Below are 14,483 nucleotides of genomic sequence, written 5' to 3'. Positions count from 1 at the left end.
TGACCGGGGATCTCATGTATGTTGCAGTGGATTTTCCCTGTCAGCCCAGTACTGATGTTTGGTCTGATCAGGAACATTTATGTATGGTTCACTTGCTTTGAAACATATATCTACGCAAAATGATGTTATGTATGCTCAAGTATGTATGATGCAATTATGTTTAAAGAAAGTTTTATGATGATGGCACGTCTATATTTATGTTACTACGTTCAAATTTCAAGTATGTTTATGCTATTACGTTAAAGTTTAAAGTATGTACGCTCTATTTTAAAGATGCATGTGATTTTATTACGTATTACTTGTTATTTCTAGTTTATACATGTTGAGCCTTTAGACTCACTAGACTTGATCGATACAGGTGAGGATGACTTTGAGGAGACGAAGGGTGGGGACCAATGAGCTGGCATGGACTGCGCATGAGGCTAAACCCGAGGACCGCCAATTTTTTAAGATTTAATGCATGACAATTTTAATATTCTGATTTTTATGATGTTTAAACGATTATTACTTTTGGCAAACTTGATTGTGGTTGTTTTATTGCAAATATTTTTAGATGAGCAAGTTATTTTAATGGAAATTTGAATGTTTATTTTGTATTTAAGAAAATTTTAATTTTTCTGCAAATTTTAAAATAGTTAAAAGTACGGTACGTTACACCATCACCAACTAAAATCCAAAAAGAATCACCTATGTTTCTCGAACGTATTCAGGGTGATATTTGTGGGCCAATTCATCCACCATGTGGACCATTTAGACATTTTATGGTAATGATCAATGCCTCCAGCAGATGGTCACATGTATGTTTATCATCAACCCACAATGTGGTATTTGCAAGATTACTTGCTCAAATAATAAAATTGAGGAATCGATTTCTCGATCATACAATCAAGAAAATTAGACTTGATAATGCTGGTGAATTTACTTCCCATACTTTCAATGATTATTATATGTCAATGGGAATCACTGTTGAGCATCCAGTGGCTCATGTACATACATAAAATGGATTAGCTGAATCATTGATTAAACGTCTACAACTGATTGCTAGACCAATGATTTTGAAAACAAAACTTCCTATTTCTAGGTCATGCAATTTTACATGTTACTGCATTAATTCGCATCAGACAAATGCATATAATAAATACTCCCCATTGCAGCTTGCATTTGGTAAAGAACCAGATATTTCTCATCTGAGAATTTTTGGATGTATGGTATATGTGCCTATTGCACCACCTCAACGAAAAAAATGGGACCTCAAAGAAAGATCGGAATTTATATTGGTTATGATAGCCAATCAATAATTCGATATCTTGAACCTTAGACATACGACGTGTTTACTGCACGTTTTTCTGATTGTTATTTAATGAGGAAATCTTCCCAATGTAAGGAGGAGAAAAGAAAAATATCGAAAAAAAAATTACATGGTATACATCATCATTGTTACATCTGGATCCAAGAACTAAACAATGTGAAAAAGATGTACAACAAATTTTGCACTTGCAAAGAATAGCAAATCAGATACCAGATGCATTTGCAGACACAAAAGGGGTAACTAAATCATATTTACATGTTGTAAATGCCCCTGCTCAAATTGAAATTCCAAATAAACAAATTGAAGACACTCATGATGTCATTAAACACTTGAAGCGTGGAAGGCCAATCGGTTCCAAGGATAAAAATCCTCGAATAAGAAAAAACATAGATAAACACGATGATCACAAAATAGAGAATGATATTCCACCAGAAATACATGATGATAAAAATGTTCCGTCAGAACCACAAACTGACGAGAATCGTGAAATCTCTATCAATTATATTAATACTGGAAAAATATGAAACCGAAAAGATATAAAAGAAATTGATGAGATATTTTCTTACAATGTGACATTTGACATCATAAATGACAATGAAGATCATGAGCCAAAATCATTTGGTGAAAGTAAAAATCGACAGGACTGTATAAAATGAAAAGACGTCATCCAGGTTGAATTGGATTCGCTAAATAAACGTAATTTTTTGGGACTATAGTCCTTACACCTGAAGGTGTAAAACCTGTTGGGTACAAATAGGTCTTTATTCGAAAGCGAAATGAGAAAAATGAAATAGTAAGATATAAAGCTCGGCTTGTTGCACAAGGTTTTTCTCAAAAGCCTGTAATTGATTTTGAAGAAATGTATTCTCCTGTTATGGATGCAATTACGTTTTGGTATTTGATTAGTTTGGCGGTATCTGAAAATTTAGAAATGCGTCATATGGATGTTGTCACAGCTTACTTATATGGATCACTTGATAGTAATGTATATATATATATATATATATATATATATATATGAACATCCCTGAAAGATTTAAGATGCCTGAAGCACAAAAATCAAAACCCAGATAATGTTATTTTGTGAAATTGCAAAGATGATTAAATGGGTTAAAGCAATCTAGCCGAATGTGATATAATCGGCTAAGTGAACACTTAATGAAAAAGGGATATTTAAACAATTCAATATGCCCTTGTGTTTTCATTAAGAAAACAACATCCGGATTCGTAATTATTGCTTTATATGTTGATGATTTAAATATCATTGGAATGAATAAGGAAATTCAAGAAGTTGTGTCGTATTTGAAGGAAGAATTTGAAATGAAGGACCTTGAAAAAACAAAGTATTGTCTTGGTTTGCAAATTGAACATAGAAAATGTGGAATACTTGTTCACCAGTCAAATGATATAGAAAATGTCCTTAAACGTTTTAATATGGATAAATCAAATCCTTTAAGTACTCCAATGGTTGTTAGATCATTAAACATAAAAAAGGATCCATTCCGTCTATGTGAAGATGATGAAGTTATTCTTGGTCCAGAACTACCATATCTAAGTGCTATTGGTGCCCTTATGTATCTTGTAAATTGCTTAAGACCTGATATATATTTTGCTGTAAATTTATTGGCAAGATTTAGCTCATATACAATCAAAAAGACACTGGAATGGAATTAAACATATATTACGTTATCTACGATGATCGACAGACTTGGGACTTTTGTATTCAAAAGATACCAATCAAAGCATAATTGGTTATGCTGATGCTGGGTATTTATCTGATCCACACAAGGCACGTTCCAAAACAGGATATGTATTTACTCGTGTAGGCACTGTAATTTCTTGGCGTTCACAGAAACAAACACTTGTAACAACTTCATCAAATCACGCCGAGATTATTGCACTACATGAAGCAAGCCGTGAATGTGTATGGCTAAAATCAATGACCGAACATATCCAAATCTCATGCAGATTATCATTAGACAAGAAGACTGTGACACTATATGAAAATAATGTTGCATGTGTTGCTCAAATGAAAGAAGGATACATAAAAAGCGACAGAACTAAACATATTCCCCCTAAGTACTTCGCATTCACACAAGAGCTTGTAAAAAATAAAGATATTGATATTCGTTACATTCAATCAAGTAAAAATTCATCAGATCTCTTCACAGAGGCACTTCCTACGACAATATTCAGAAAACATATACATAACATTGGGATGCGCAATCTACAAAATTTATGAAGAATCGTTCGTGTTAACATGATGGGGAGTTTACGTGACTGCACTTTTTTCCCTTACTATGTTTTTTTATCCCAATGAGTTTTTCCTAGTAAGGTTTTTAACGAGGCGGTATAAACACGTAATGAAGACAATCATTGTATCATGATTATCATCACAAGGGAGAGTGTTGAAAAATATGAGTTGTAATATTTGAATGTTGAAAATAAGAGTTGTTAATATTTAAAATTAGTGTGTGATGATGTATTTATTTTTAGATTATTTCCAAATAAATTCTATAAGTAGGTCTCTCAATGTGTAAATAAAATCACAATTGAGTAGAGAGAAAATTTTATAAAATGTGTAGTTTGGTAAATTTTGAGAGTTTGAGATTTTTACTTTTTACGTTAAATTTTTACTTTTAACAGTGGGCATTTATTTACAATTTATTTTAAAAAAATTGTTGTCCAATTTCACGTAGTTTGATGAACTTTTAAAAATCACGGTAATTTGATAAAATTTTTAGAAAACAACCATAAACTGATAAAAGCACCCTCAATTTTTGGCCAAACTCCGGAATCAAAAACTCTTATGGAACCTGTTAGAGATCAATTTCATAAGAATAATTTTCAACCCGGCTAGATCGATAAAAAATATTATTTCTAATGTCAAAAATATTATTTTCCATATAGATTGGTTTGACCCGTCTTACGGATATAAATCCATGAGACCATTTGCCTTCTCAACTTTGCTAATATTTGTTTTCAGTCCTACCGGGCCACTTCTACACGAAATAAGAGATGTGAGATTGATCCTACATAATATCTATAAACATTCCAGCCCTCACTGTAATTTTTTTTTTTAAAAAAACATATCCAATATTATGATATCCACTTAACAAAACCGATATAACGAGTCCTGACATACACGAAAAGATGAGTAGGGATACCTCGGTGTGGAGAGGCATCGTAATGTCAAATATATGATTGTACAAAAACCTTTATTTAGAAGATATTTACTTTCAAAATAAAGTTATACAACAACCAACTTTTCTATGATCCTCCTAGAGTTATAAATTTGATGCAAAATATATTTACATACACATCGCGTGTGACTTAAAAATCACATATTGGATGAAAAGATATTTGTCGTATTTCTCTCTCTAATGGGAGCTTTTCTTCCCCTCGTTGATGGTGGGTTAGTTTTCTGCTCTTTGTTTATTGTCTTCCTCTCACTTGGGCGTATCTATCCTTGTTAAATATCCATCTTGCATCTCACTGAAACACTATGGCGGGCATCGAGAACCAATTACATGACCTATCACTCTCTTTCGAAGAAGAGGAATTGTTTGACTGTGAAGGCGAATCCAATGCAAGTGTGGAGGCCTGTGTGAAGTTAGCCCTAGTAGGGAGATTTCTGATGGATCGATTGGTAAATTTCAGGGCAATGAAAGCCCATATGGCGAACATATGGCGACCTAGCAAAGGATTGTCTGTTAAAGACCTTGGATCAAATCTATTTTTGTTCCAATTCTACCATGAAGCTGATGCACGAAGGATTATTGAGGGTGGGCCGTGGTCGTTTGATAATAATCTTTTAATTCTCGGAAAACTTGCAACGGGTGACATACCATCTACTGTGCCACTGTTCCATGTTCCATTTTGGGTGCGAATACATGATCTCCCGGTTGGTCTTATGACTGAAAGAGTCGGTAAAATGATGGGTGATTTATTGAAAGTTTCATGGAATTTGATGCTAGAAATGCCTCCATTTGGAATTCTTACTTGCGAATCCGTGTCTTACTAGATGTGCGTCTTCCTCTTCCCCTCAAACGTGCAAAGAAGATAAAGAAGCTCAGTTGCGCAAGGACAAGGAATACTGTAAGAGGCAAATCAAAGTTTTACTTGAAAGAAGGGATGAGATATCAAATACCTCGCTGAAGGAAGTAAGGGAACAATATGCCAAGATTCTGGTTCAGGAGGAACAACATTGGAAACAAAGAGCCAAGAACTTTTGGTTGAAGGATGGTGATATGAATACCCGTTTCTTCCACGCTACTGCCTCATCGAGACGGAACACAAATAAAATTACCAGGCTGATGTCTGAGGATGGACACTGGTGCTATGAGCAAACTGATATCTGTCATATTGCCCAACAATATTTTGCCTCACTTTTTAAGGCAGATGGAAGTGCCCTTGAGCCAGTACTTGATTGTGTGATAAGAAGCATTTTGACTGATGATAATGACTCTCTTATCAGCCCGTTCACAAAAGAGGAATTTACGAAGGCTGTACGTGATATGCATCCTGATAAATCTCCGGGTCCAGATGGTTTTAACCCAGGGTTTTATCAACGTTTCTGGAATTTAGTAGGTACCGATGTTTTTAATTCATGTGTCGAATGGCTACGATATTGTGGTTTTCCATCTGGTTTAAATGAAACTAATGTGATTCTGATTCCTAAAGTCGATAGCCCACAGACTATGAAAGACATGCGACCAATCTCTTTATGCAATGTGATTTATCGTATCCTTGCAAAGGTCTTGGCTAATAGGTTGAAGAAGATCCTGCCCCAAATTATATCACCTGAGCAATTAGCTTTTGTGGCAGGACGTTCTGTTCTGGATAATGCACTCGTGGCTTTTGAAGCCATCCACTACATGAAAAGGAAGAATCACGGAAAAAAAGGTGAAGTAGCTCTTAAGATTGATATAAGTAAGGCTTATGATAGAGTAAACTGGGACTTTCTGGCGAAACTCTTACTCAAGATGGGTTTTCATAGACAGTGGATTATGCTATGTGTATCTTCGGTTAGTTACAACATTATTGTAAATGATGCTGTTGTTGGGCCGATAACTCCGGGGAGAGGACTGCGCCAGGGAGATCCACTATCTCCGTATTTGTTCATCTTATGCTCTGAAGGTCTAACGACGCTGATTCGCCATGCTGTGAGGAATGGATCAGTACATGGGGTTCAAATCTGTAGAGGTGCCCCTGTTATCTCTCATTTGTTGTTCGCAGATGACAGTATTCTATTTTGTAAGGCTACAACTGATGAATGTCGTGTGGTGAAAAGTTTAATATATGATTATTAGAAGGCGGCGGGTCTAGCTGTGAATTTTTCCAACCGGAATTCTTATGAGCAATAATGTATCGATGAGGCTCGGGGATCAAATCTCAAATATTTTTGAGGTGTGGCAACCACTTAACACTGGGCGGTATTTAGGCCTACCGAGTTTGATTGGTAGAAACAAGCGTGCCATATTTAACTATCTTCGCGGTCGAATGTGGAAGCGAGTCCAAGGGTGGAGTGGGAAAGCTATCTCAAAAGCGGGAAAAGAAATTCTTATTAAGGCCGCGGCGCAAGCAATACCAGTTTACTGCATGAGTGTGTTTCTACTCCCAGTCTCTATTGGAGAAGAACTACAAAAAATGTTGAATTCCTTCTGGTGGGGGTCCAAGAAAGCAGGGGAGAAAAGTTTGAATTGGATGAAATGGGATATGCTATGCGAGTGGAAGGAAGATGGAGGATTGGGTTTCCGGAATTTCTTTAATTTCAACATGGCGATGCTCGGGAAGCAAGGTTGGAAACTACTCTCCAACCCAGACGCATTAGTTTGCAAGTTACTCAAAGCTAAATATTATCCACATGGGGATTTTCTAAATGCCCGATTGGGGCATAACCCAAGTTTCACTTGGCGTAGCGTCTGGAGTTCCCAAATATTGCTAAACAAAGGTGTTCGATGGAAGATTGGGGATGGCCGTTCAATACAAGTATGGAAGGACCCTTGGATATGGAGTTCTGAAAACTTTCAAATTCGATCACTGCCAAGGGAGGGATTTCAGGACTTGCGGGTTAATGAGTTGATGATTCCGGGTGTGCACTTTGGGATAATGAGCTACTTGAAGAAATGTTCAGTGAGCAGGATGTTGGTGCCATCAAAAGTATACCATCAATTGAAAGCTCTGGTCCTGATTCTCGAATTTGGCATTTTACTAAGAACGGGTTGTATTCGGTAAAATCTGGATATCGTGTAGCGATGGATTGTGAAGATGGTAGGCACTGCCCAATAAGAAGAAACTGGCAATGTCTATGGCGTCTTCGGGTGCCCCCGAAAATCAGGAGTTTTTTATGGAGGTTGGGACGTGATTGCTTGCCTACAAGATATAACCTTGGAAGAAGGGGTGTCCTCGTCTCTCAGAATTGCGTCCTCTGTGGATCGGGAATTGAAAATACTTGGCATTCCTTAGTCAGCTATCCTTTTGCTGAAAATTGTTGGAATAAAGCTGGATTACATGGAGTGGTTTACTCCACAGCTTCAGAATCTGAATCTGTAGGGGAATGTCTTTTTAAAATGTTGGATAAGCTACAAGAACCGATCATTGCTACGTTTGCTACGGTTAAATGGGCCATTTGGAAGCAAAGGAACAATAAGTTGTGGAATTCTTGCAACCTTCCTGCCTCGGATACAGTGTATACAGCCATGAATGATTTATATGAGTGGATGGCAGTGAAGTCTCGAAGGAAACCTGATGATGGGAAATCTCCTAACAGAACTGAATGTGTGTTGTGGCATCCACCTATTGAATCGTTTGTCAAATGCAATATTGATGCGGCTTTTCCGAATGGTGCAGATGTTACGGGATTGGGAATGGTCCTGCGGGATGACTCTGGTGCTTTTATTGGGTTTCGATCATCTGTCTACTATGGGAAATTGCTTGTAAAAGAAGGGGAGGCTATGGGGCTGGTGGAAGCTATTAGTTGGGTGCATACTATGGGCTATCAGAAGGTGGTACTTGAATTAGACTCGAAATGCGTGGTTGATGCAGTTGGATGCACAGGAGAATACTTGTCTGAATTTGCTTCTATTATTGCTCGTTGTAAGCTGCTTATGATGGACAAGCCTGATCACACAGTGCGGTTTGTGCGACGAATAGCGAATGAGTTATCTCATACTTTAGCTAAGAATGCACTGTATTATGCTAATCCTTGTCTTTGGGATGAGGCACCAAACTTTGTGGATGCCATTCACACCCCGATATGTACTCATTCTGATCATATTTCTATAATAGATTGAGTATGTTTCTCTCAAAAAAAAATCACATATTGTTAATTCGGTATCCACAGAAAAAAAAAATGAAGTGGAAATTACTATTATACAGATGGGAATAGGTTAGTCTCAAGTTTCAACTTGGATGTTTAACAATTTTTTATCATACAAATGGATTTAACATCTAACCTGGAGAATGATTAATGCTCCTCATAATTCAGTTAGAATATATACACTTTAGGCAATCAACCAAATACCTGTACCAAATAAAGAAAACATGTAATCATGTATGAAAGGAACGTTGCTCATAAACGTACAGGAAATAAATTAAAATATTATAATGTGTGTATCAGAAGTTAGTGTTGTGCTCTGGTGTTGTTAACACGAGCACACAACATGCAGCGGAAATTAAGTATTAACACACAAATATAACTTTAATAAATTAATATCAGATTTAAATTATGCACAAGTACGAATACTTGTGCGATGCCTAATGGCAAAAAAATTCACTAGAAAAATTATGTAAATCGTTTACACCAAAACAATACTAATGAGAAAACAAAACCAAATTCCTTGACACTCCAAGGGATTAAAAATGCATCAAAATAAACCACACAAAAACTAGATGCATAAAATAAAAACGTATTGCTTAAAACAAACACAACCATTCTTCGACCAACACTCTGCGTCAGTGTTGTTCTTGAGTGTTGTCAACACCAATCAGCAACATGGTATATGTGAATCAATCACACAAAATCTTCAACACGAAAATCTTCAATATCTGAACTCTCTGTGTGTTCAGAAAAATCCAGCAGCTCTCATACGCTGTAAAGTGATCACACGATCACACAAAAACGTATCCTCAAAATAAATGTTCGGCTTTTGTATTTTTCTTCTATGTATGCGCTCCTCTGCCGACCTCACGAAAGAGTCACACCAAAAGACTCACACGAGAAGCTTCAAACGAAAAAGACTCTCTTCTCTCCAACTCTCTCCTCTAGACTTCTCCTGTGGCCGTGAAGTTTTTCATCTATATATCACCAATGCTTGACCTAAAAAGCATTCCATAAAATAGTCCAAGAAAATATAGAAATAAGATCTTCATTAGAGATAACACTATTTTAAACATGGATAAAATATCTTGGAGATAAAAATCATATTAAAAACAAATCATATAATATTTAGATATAAATCAAGCAATATCTCATAATCAAGAAATAAGTAAACCGAGATATTATCATTTAAAATTAAATCAAGCAAGATTTGAAAATGTAGAAAGGCAAAATCTTAAATTGAAAATATCAGTTTAACAAAATAATAAAGGAATAAAATATTCCTTTCAATCTTCCCTTTTTTGCCTTTCTGGACAAAACATCCAAAAATGATAATCTTGGTAAGCATCGCAGTCAGTTAAGCTCCCCCTGCATTAGAATGTGTCTTCCCCTGAGTCAAAGGTCATCTCCCCCTGAATTAAACATGTTAGAGCATTGGTGTTGTTGACAGTGTTGACAACACCATCGTTAGGACATCTGAAAACATAAGAAGACATACGAAAGAAAATTTCAATAATCACGCAACCAGATATAAGAGCAACCCAAAAATAGTATTACAAACAGAGCATAAGTATTCATCCTTTATCTTCTTCTGTGTCCGTAAGCTCATCAGTCTCAGCAACTCGAGATACTTCAGCACCATCCAGAACCTCGAGATGCTTTAGCACCATCCATAGTCTGTGTCATTTTTGGTTCTCCTACTCCCTCTTTTTGGCCAGAATGTAAGCCAACTTCTAAAAGCACCCTCTACTCAGCCACCTGTTCTCCTTAATAAGCAATGAGTTCTTTGGCCTTTTGAGTCTGCTGAAGACCAAACTCAATTTGGTCCTTTAAGTAAGAAGCATAGAGCATGCCAATCCATTGGAAGTGGAAGTGGACGAGGACGTCGTGTTTTCAACACCAGTGGCAACACCAGTAGCTGACCAAGATAGGTCCAGTTTCCTGTTACCATTGAAATAAGGCGAAGCGATCTTAAGGGTTTTGCTCACATCAAAAAGAGTCTCATCATCTTCTGTGAGAAACCCCTATAACTCCAGTATCCCAAAGATCAGGAAGAAGAAAGAAAAAGAGTACATCAGGGATAGCATTGATGTCTTTCGTGATTTCATTTTCTTCATTTGCGGGGGTATTGTAGAATTCATTGATGATACTCGGGGAGAACTTGACAATCATAGCAGATAGTCCTTGACATCATAATCACAAGAGCCAATGTTGTCAGCGCTGTTGACAACATCAGACTCAACATCAGCAATATCTTCAGCCACTTGTAGAATATGAGAGAAAATTATAGAGGTATATCAGGAGTTATACACAAAGACGCACAAGAGAAATCACGAGAGTAAGGAAAGATTGCAAGGGTAAATGAGAAGAAGCAAGAGTAATTGTAACGCCCCAGATTTGACGACTGTTCTCACTGTATCAAGACGGATCTTTCCAGCGTGCTTATGTCATCACTCACACGCACCCTGGGAAACTTCCCAAGAGGTCACCCATCCCAAAATTGCCCCAAATCAAGCACGCTTAACTTAGGAGTTCTTATGTGATGAGCTACCGAAAAGAAGATGCACCTTCGTGATATGAGTAGTACAAATCAAATCTTTTAAGCCCTCTTCAAGTGTGCAGTCCATTACATTGAACAATCTCAGAATCCCTCTCATTCCCGTGTGGGTCGGTTCATTCATGTTCCCTCCACCTAGAAGCCTGCCAGGAGCCGCTCATTGTCCGTGCAACTGATGGCACCGGCAATCACTCCCCGCCATCTTCGGCCCCGGGCCTCACAGTAATTATCAGATATTCAACTGTAACAAAACATATATGCTCTTACTCTAACAAAAAAATACACCGATTCAATTCTTCAGCTCCAAAAAAAATCCACATGGTAAAGATAATATTTCCGAAATTTACCCAAAACACTAATTACGGTTCTATCCCAAAATCAAAAAGTAAAATTGATTCAAACTCGTGTTATGACGATTTGAAAAGAACATCCAGTGAAACCCATGTCGATTATAAAACACTGACACAAGTAGTCACATAAATTCAAAATCTAGGTAATTAAGAATTTTATCAACTGTCATAGGTCAGATACTGATATGTCACTGCACATGATGAATTCACGAAACAAACATCAATATGCATGTCCTAAATATGCCTCCAATATGATGAATTATCGAAATGTCAGCGGTGTATAAATTGTGTTGTGTCAGAACTTGGTGTTGGCAACACATCCTGGCAACACCACTGAGTTTTATTCAAACTTCCATAAAATTTTATTTTGATTCAGAAATGGTAGCTCCCACACTAGAAGAACGCTCTTCAATGAACTCCCCTAGATAGTTTTTTCTATTACTATTTTTAATTAGAAGTGGTAGCTCCCACACTAGAAGAACGGTCTTCAATGTACTCCTCTAGGTAGCTTTTTCCATTTTCTTCTAAACAATTTTTTTTATTTACCTCTTTTCTGTTTTTCTCCTTATGCTCACATTTTCCAAGTCACTTTTTCACATTAGACAAGATCAAGATTTCCAGGAATATCCTCAACTACTTGATGCCTTGGATTGAGCATAATTTATTTCTCAACATTTGATTGGAAGTATGAACACTCAGAGAGTACTTTTCAGAAATTGCCTTCACTGTTCAGACATTATACAAATAAATAGGATGGTTATGATTATACAATATGCCTAACATCCTAAAAATATACATGAAAAAATGGTGTTGTCACCGGTGTTGGAAACACCAATGACAATATGTGTGTGTGATTATTGTATGCTCATGCTGAGAGACTTCCGAAGATTGAAAAATCTCTAAAAGTCCAAAGGTTTCGTGAATATATCAGCCAGTTGATTCTCAGTCCTAACAAATTTCAGTCGAATTATGCCTTTTTCAACCAAATCTCGAATAAAGTGATGTCTTATGTCTATGTGTTTTGTTCGAGAGTGTTGAATAGAATTCTTAGAAATGTCTATAACACTTGAGTTGTCACAATATACCATCATGAAATTACTTAACTTGTAATCAAAGAAAGAAATTTAGTTCCCCTACCATGCTCATTTCGAAATGTGATGACATGCAATCCACAAAGTTATTCACAAGTATTTCAGATGAAGAACCAAACATAATATCATCTACATATACTTGACAGATAAAAATATCATATTTCAGTTTTTGAATGAAAAGGATTTTGTCAACCTCACCTCGTTTGAAGCCCAGGTTTATCAAATATTAGGACAACCTACCATACCATGCCCTTGAAGCCTGTTTCAGTCCATACAAAGCTTTCTTCAATTTATAGACATGGTCCAAGTGGTGGGGATCTTCAAATCCTTTAGGTTGAATAACATAGGTCTCCTCATTCAGAATTCCATTCAAGAAAGCACTTTTTACATCAATTTGATACAATTTGATGTGCATACGACATGCTATGGCAAGCATCAGTCGGACTGACTCAATTCGGGCTACGGGAGTGAAGGTTTCATCAAAACTCACCCCCTCAACCTGTATACCCTTGAGCTACCAACTGAGCTTTGTTCCGAACAATGTTACCAAATTCATCTATTTTATTCTTGAAAATCCATTTTGTTCCAATAACATTGATATTTAAAAGTCTAGGCACTAAATCCCATACATCATTGCGCACAAATTGTTTAAGTTCTTCATGGATTGCATTGACCCATAATTCATCTTTTATTGCATCATTAATATTCTTGGGTTCAATTTGAGAAACAAAACACGAGTGACTTACCTGAGAAAACATGGAGCTCATGCAGATTAAACCAACCATTTTGTGGTAGTCCACCTTTTCTTTCTTTCTTGTTTGCACATCATCATGTAATTCACCAATAATTTGTGATGATGGATGATTCTTCTGAATCTTGCTGGGAATTTCTTTTTCACAATTGATCACCACATCATCATTATCATCATTATCATTATCCACAGTTTCTGGTTGGTTCAGAGGCGGTGTTGTGCTTGGTGTTTCTTCACTGGTCTCAACATCAGACTCAACACTGTTTCTTGTCAGTGCCTCACTTATATCCAGCAATTCTTCTACACCATCCTTTGGTGTTTTAACTATCAGATCTGCAAGATCATCAAACACAACGTTAATTGATTCCATTGTAGTCCTATTTCTTAGATTAAATACACGATAAGCACGACCATTAGTAGAGTATCCAAAAAAAAGACATTTATCACTTTTGGAATCAAATTTAGCTAGATGATCTCTATCATTCAACACATAACCTACACATCCAAAAATATGAAAATATTTAAAGTTTGGTTTTCTTCCCATGATAATCTCATATGAGGTCATTGTAGAACCACTCCTTAAATAAACACGGTTGGAAATGTGACATGCCGTATTTAAAGCTTCGGCCGAAAAATATTTTGACACATTCTTAGAACTAAGCATGACCCGAGCCATTTCTTGAAAGGTTCGATTTTTCCTTTCAGCTATGCCGATTTTTTGAGGGGTCTTCGGAGATGAATATTCATGAGTGATACCTTTCTTATGGCACAAAGAAATAAAATGAGAATTTTCGAACTCATCACCATGATCGGTTCTTATTTTAACCACCCTCATATCATACAGATTTGTTATCCTTGCATGCAATTTCTTAAAAGCATCAAAAGTATCAGATTTTTCTCTAAGAAATCTTACCCAAGTAAAATGCGAAAAATCATCAACACAAACAAACAAATATTTTTTACCACCCAAGCTTTCAACTTCCATTGGACCCATTAGATCCAAATACAAGAGTTCAAGGCACCGTGTTGTCCCAAAGTGTTGCAACACCGGGTTCGCAACACGAGTTTGTTTACCTTTCTGATACGGTCCACAGACATATGAGT

General features: G+C 36.5%; 1 protein-coding gene across 1 annotated transcript in view; it reads right to left on the bottom strand.

Annotated features, from left to right (window-relative positions):
• Nucleotides 1-10,459: 10,459 nt before the first annotated feature.
• The window catches only part of LOC142520232 (uncharacterized), a 32,597-nt gene continuing 28,573 nt past the window's right edge, over nucleotides 10,460-14,483 (bottom strand). Inside the window, exons 5-6 of the mRNA XM_075623236.1 lie at nucleotides 13,375-13,874; nucleotides 10,460-10,654 (exon numbers count right to left, since the gene is read on the bottom strand). Coding sequence (XP_075479351.1) covers nucleotides 10,460-10,654; nucleotides 13,375-13,874 — 695 coding nt within the window. The remainder of the gene's footprint in view (nucleotides 10,655-13,374; nucleotides 13,875-14,483) is intronic.

The sequence above is a fragment of the Primulina tabacum genome, chromosome 12 (genome assembly GCF_025594145.1).
Source record: "Primulina tabacum isolate GXHZ01 chromosome 12, ASM2559414v2, whole genome shotgun sequence".
In the NCBI taxonomy this organism is placed as follows: Eukaryota; Viridiplantae; Streptophyta; class Magnoliopsida; order Lamiales; family Gesneriaceae; genus Primulina; species Primulina tabacum.
This window is presented reverse-complemented; position numbering and strand designations above follow the sequence as displayed.